The sequence below is a fragment of the Tachypleus tridentatus genome, chromosome 9 (genome assembly GCF_004210375.1).
Source record: "Tachypleus tridentatus isolate NWPU-2018 chromosome 9, ASM421037v1, whole genome shotgun sequence".
Taxonomy (NCBI): domain Eukaryota; kingdom Metazoa; phylum Arthropoda; class Merostomata; order Xiphosura; family Limulidae; genus Tachypleus; species Tachypleus tridentatus.
In genome coordinates, this window is record NC_134833.1 from 123,967,217 (window position 1) to 123,973,216 (window position 6,000).

Sequence of the window (6,000 nt, forward strand, 5' to 3'; positions counted from 1 at the left end):
TGCTCAACCCATCACGACCATTGAAACACGGTCTTTAGCAATATAAGTCTGCAGACATACCGCTGTGCCAATGGGGCCTTTTACATATTTGTCATACATAGTCGGTTCAATTCATTTTCACCGAGTTGTTATTGACAATAATAATTCAAATACCATATAAACTATACAAGTTTAACGAAAATAATTCTTACTTCTTACAAGAAGTAGTAATAGTGTGACTCAAAACTTACACAATATTTTAATCTCTAATATACAGTTTGTTTGTTTTTTGGATTTTCGGAGCAAAAATACAAAATGGCTATCTGCGTTTGCCGTACTTAATTTAGCAGTGTAAGGCTACAGAGAAGCCAGCTAGGCAGTACCACCCATCGCCATCTCCTGGGAAACTCTTTCACCAAGAAATAGAGGGAGTGACTATCATATAATAACGCCCCCACGGCTGAAAGAGCGAACATGTTTACGAGTCGAGCGCCTTAACCATGCCCGGCCCTAGTATATGCTAAGACTTAATATTAATAAATATTTTACCTTTAATATTAAGTTTATTTCAAAATAGAAAAGATACTTTTGTGAAAATATTTCTCAAATTTACTATTACCAATAAATTCATCTCTCTGTCATACTTATATATATATAAATTTGGACATATACAGCAAATCAAATTGTGTTTCTAAGTAATACTCAAAGCATTGATCAGATGGCCCTAACAGTTTATTCACGATACAATGCAGGCGAACAACAAATCAGCAAATTAAAATTAGTTTACGTTGTAATAAAGTCATTTGAAACATCAAAGTTTTATTAAAAACGTTAATAGATCAACCAAGTAATAAATTAAATGACTGGTTACAATTTTCTTTCTTCAGAAATTAAAATCTATTAAAATACATTTCCAGATATATTTTTAAATTATTGGTTTATACAATATATATTATTGTTTCAGAGCGTTGATTTTAATTGCATATGAAAAAGTATGGGATTTTAACTCATTACAGTCTCCGGAGTTTACAGAGAATGGTGATAAAAAAAATTCAGTGAGCAACAGTTTGGTGGGAATAACACTGTCAGTGAGAAAGGCCAGACTCGTTCAAGCTGACAGGAAGACCACAATAACCATTCTTTATAGCAATGATGTGCAGAAGCATATTGGGCTGCATCAGCAAGAAGCCACACCGGGTTTTACTCTTGTTAGCTTAGAACAGGAAGATGAGGCTACAGGGGATCACCAAAACTGGATGATTGAAGATTGGAAAAACGTCGTTTGGACTGACGAATCTAGATTTCTACTGCGACATGCACACTGGGAAGCACACATCAACAGACAACTACAATACTCCTAGCTGATGCCAAATTCTACTAAAGGGACACACCAATTATCGACTCTATCTATACATAACTTGATTCAGCTTTGAAACTAGTTCCTCAACATGTCGGTCACTTCTGTTGAACTATAGCCTGAAAGGACGAGACAGTATAAACTATCTATATTTCACCAACAAGAAAGGGTCGCTGAAAGCAAGTAAACATTAAAATTGATGCACTTGTGGTTCATCTTCCATTGCTGACGAGTTAGTATCTCAAGCACTGTCTACAATTACAATGTGAAAATGTCTGAAAGTTATCAGTTAAAAGTTATAACAAAGATGTTTCTCATAAACAACACAATACTTCTTAAGCTTCTCACCCAACATAGAATATCTTTATGTGACACCTCTAAAGAGCCGCTCTTGCTACACTAGTCGATAAAGTGTACATTTCACCAAATTGTCAATTTTTTCTTCTTGGTGACAATGGATGAACAATAAAAGCAACCAGTTACCTCCCATCATACATCTCTGACGACAAGGGGAGAATTGATTAGTTTCTTGAAGAAGCAAAAGAGCTATAATCAAAATAGTTCTTGTGCCACAAAGTAATTACCTAGCTACATTGGGTGCACAGAGTCTCTGGAGAAACGTTCTAGTGTTTGAAGGAACCAACACTTCTAAATCTGATGAAGACAATGAACAAAGAACAAAACTCAAGTTTATCCTAATCTGATAAACATTTCTACCGACACAGTTCCTTCTTTTGGTTTGTGAATAGTTTTACAAGTTTTGAGTCCCTGATTATTACCCTGACCTGCTGAAATTGTTTAATTGTAAATGTTTATATTATTATGAATTTACGATATAAACTTAGAAGTACTTAACTTTAATGATAAAGGTATGATATAATGAAATCTCCATTTAAAATATTTTACAGACTCCCCATTAATTCATTTATTTTCATTACGATATTATATCATTTTTAACTTATTTTCATGTTTTATCAGAAACTTAAGGAAAGGGAAAAGAGATAACTTTTACACTTGTAGTTCGAGTGCTGTTTGAAAAGTTAAATGTACAACAACGGTGATTGATGAAGATAAATACTTGAAAATGTTGAACAAGAACTAAAAAAAAAACTAGGTTTAAGTAAAGACGTTAAAACTGTAACTGGATATGACTACTGGTAGGAAGTATTGAATAATACCTTAAGTTGATCAATAACATTTTAACTGAACACATTATTTGTGAAGAACATCATGTAATTATAACAGTAGGTTGACAAACAACGATTTATAAACATAAAGAAGTGTTTTACTGATGGTAAGAAATAGTGAACATATGTTTTCTGTTTCTTAAGAAGACAGACCAATGTATTCTTGAAACATGTAATATGTTCCACCATGAATAAAACACTTTTTATGCTTACAGTTAGTTGTTTGCTTATCTATTCTTTTAACGAAAATTTGTAGAATTAAGAAATTTATTGTTTCAACAAGATTTGTGAATATTGGAAGTGAATAGTGTAACTCTGGAGAAAAGCTATCTATACAGTTAAGAAGGATTTTGTAAGTGAATTGTAATGTATTTTCTTATAGCAAAGCCGCATCAGGCTATCTACACTGTCTACCAAGTAGAATCAAACCTGTGATTTTAGCGATGTAAATGTGTAAGCTCGCCTCTGTACCATCGGGGAGCAGAGCGAATAATAGAAACATTCTTTTACCGTTTAGTTTGTAGACGTCATAAATCAATCTAGTGATGAACTGACAATGCCATAAATAATTTTGTTTTTATACAAATTAACAGAGAAAGTTCAAAATATGATGATAATTACATATATATATTATGATTAAAACATAACTGGGCTGTAAGTAAATACTTCAGCACATTATATTAAATTATAAACATAAAACTGGTTCTGTGATAATATAAAAGTATAAACATATTGTCACGTAATTTTCATGCTTATGTATGGAAATATATTTCTGACATTTAATTTAAAGTATGAAACATTTTTTATTCCTTTATGATATGTTGAGAAAAAGCACATAAAAGCTTATTCTGTTGATTTTTCAAATAATTAGAAAAATTATGAAGCTTGTGAAAAAATTGAAAATATATACAGATAGTGGTGACCATGTGTTTACTGTATCAAATATATCCACATAGCTGGAACAACGACCAGTGTTAAATTTTACCTCTCACAGTGGAGCCACCCAGGATTTAATAATGTCCCCACATATGAATAAAAAAATTGAAATGTTTACAGATAGTGGTGAAAGTGTCTCTACTATATCAAATATACCGACATAGCCAGTGTTACCTTTTACATTGGAGTTACGCAGGATTTAATAATGTCTCCACATATAAACAAAGAGAATTAAAATATCCATTATTATGTTTAACATGGTGTTAGTAAGAGCATGGTTAGTGTTTGCGTACCACTTACGTATTGGTTTTGTTTGTTTTTGTATAACTTCTATTTGAGTATGTATGTGCTTTACTATATAATTTCGGTTAATTTCCAAATTTATTTATATATATCAGTATCACATTGATTTTATTGGTCCATGTTACCAACTTATTGTCATAATGGATAATGCCTATGGGATATCCCAACTATCAGTCAAAATCCAAACAGTGATGTCAATCCAGTCAGCTGTCATGAATAATGATAAAATAAAAATCACACACACATATTATGGTAGGGTAAACATTTTTACATATCTTTTGTTTTGGAACGGTGGAGGTTGGGAGTACAATTAGTCGAAATATTAGGTGCAGGCTTCTATCCATTTGCTTTCTTTTATAATGTATTTAATTGTAACTGTGTTTCTAAAACGAGGTTTAGACAGTGAAAGACAGTAGAAGTTGAATCGTTGTTAGTGTGAACACTAAGCTTTGTACCATTACTAAATTTAATTTCTTTTTTACGATTTTCCATGATGTTCGACTAGACTGACATTGGTTTTTGGATTATTTCTGAATGATGGGATATACCCAGTACATTCGGGTGGTATTAACAATTGTGACAATAATTTGAAAACTTGGACAAATAATCGTAATGAATTATTTAATTCATTATTCTTTTATATTGCTCATTTAATCGCCTATTAACAATAAATGTATTCTACAGTATGTAAGCTATTTATACACACATAGATACTTGAAGTGAAACAATGCCAAAAGTCAATTTTCTAATCCGAGGTCAAACAAAGTCCTTTCTTTAAGTGTCGTATCGGAAAAAGTTGGAAATTGTCCATACAGAGACTTGAAAGAGTTAACACTTTAATTTGAAGTGGAGCTAATAGGACTTTCTTTGTGTCAACCAAACATTTACGTTCAATGTTTTCTATCCTGCTATCAGGCTGACTCTGGGTGGCCATTACTTCTTTATCCGGTGCTGATTTAGTACTTTGCTTGTCCCATTTCACACAAACGCAGAAACTTTGTATAACAGTATTGTTAATCCAACAACATTCAAAAGACTTTTAGGTCTTCACAAAGTCGCCAAACACATTCTTTATATATATTCTTCCAAAAAAGAAACGCAAAAGGCAAAATATGAAACATATTGTTAACAAGTTTATTTCGGGTAGTTCTGTATGACATGTGTAAAACTTTGCACATTCACTGCTGAACATCCAAAGTCTGCAAAGACGAAGTCCACGCTCACTAGTTAAAGTTTAACGCCACTCAATGTCAATAACGAGTATGCCCCCCGTGAGCATCAATAACTGCTTGGCATCTCCTGCCCATGGAAGCGATGAGATGACAAATCACATCCTGTGGAATGGCTGTCCACTTAGCCTGCAAAGCTGCTGCAAGCTGAGGTAGAGTCTGTAGTTGAGGTTGTCGCCGTTGCAGACGTCGGTCCAAAGATGTTCGATGGGGTTTAAATCTGGTGACCTGTCTCAAGAAGACAGTGGTGAGTCGGGCTGTGTGAGGCCGGGCGTTGTCATGTTGAAAAACGTCGTTGACGTTCACCATGATGGGTTGCACATGGGGCCTAAGAATCTCGTCGACGTATCGTTGAGCCGTAAGATTCCCTCGAATGTGCAAAAGGTCTCTTGAGGCAGTAGACGTCGCAGTGGTAGTCCTATTCCGAAGGTGACGTAACCGGATGTAGCGATCTTGTGCGGGCATGGTTACACGAGGTCTGCCAGATCGTGGACGGTCACGAGTTGATCCATGTCGTTGGTGACGATTCCATAGCCTTGTGATGGTGCTTTGGTGGACATTCACAGCTGTGGCAACATCTGATCGAGATTCGCCTGCTTCCAAGCGACCAATGGCGTTGCTGCGTTGTGCTTCAGTCAGTCTTGGCATAATTGTATTGCGTGTCGGTGGCTTAACACTGAGCTATGAAAACCGAGAACCCATCACTTTTATAGGAATTTTGCACATGTTGCACTTGCAGAACATGCAGATCTTTCAAATACATTTATTGGACACGCATGCGTTTTGGCGAAAAATCCGATGTTTTCCTCCGTTTTCAAAGTGCACAACTTTTATTGTCATTTTGGTCTGACAATCAGTGCCTTAACACGTGTAACATCACATACTCTAAGATTGTAAAATTATTACATATATTTCTCAGAGTCACCTGATTTCAAACCATCCATATAAATAGGAATAAAAGGATGGTTCAAAATCAGGTGACTGTATGGGCACTGCCATAGTTTGTTGT

General features: G+C 34.6%; 1 protein-coding gene across 1 annotated transcript in view; it reads left to right on the forward strand.

The window, feature by feature from the left end:
- The window catches only part of LOC143226255 (uncharacterized), a 283,013-nt gene extending 279,440 nt beyond the window's left edge, over positions 1–3,573 (forward strand). The window contains exon 2 of the mRNA XM_076457014.1: positions 996–3,573. Coding sequence (XP_076313129.1) covers positions 996–1,340 — 345 coding nt within the window. The 3' untranslated portion in view covers positions 1,341–3,573. The remainder of the gene's footprint in view (positions 1–995) is intronic.
- Positions 3,574–6,000: the final 2,427 nt, after the last annotated feature.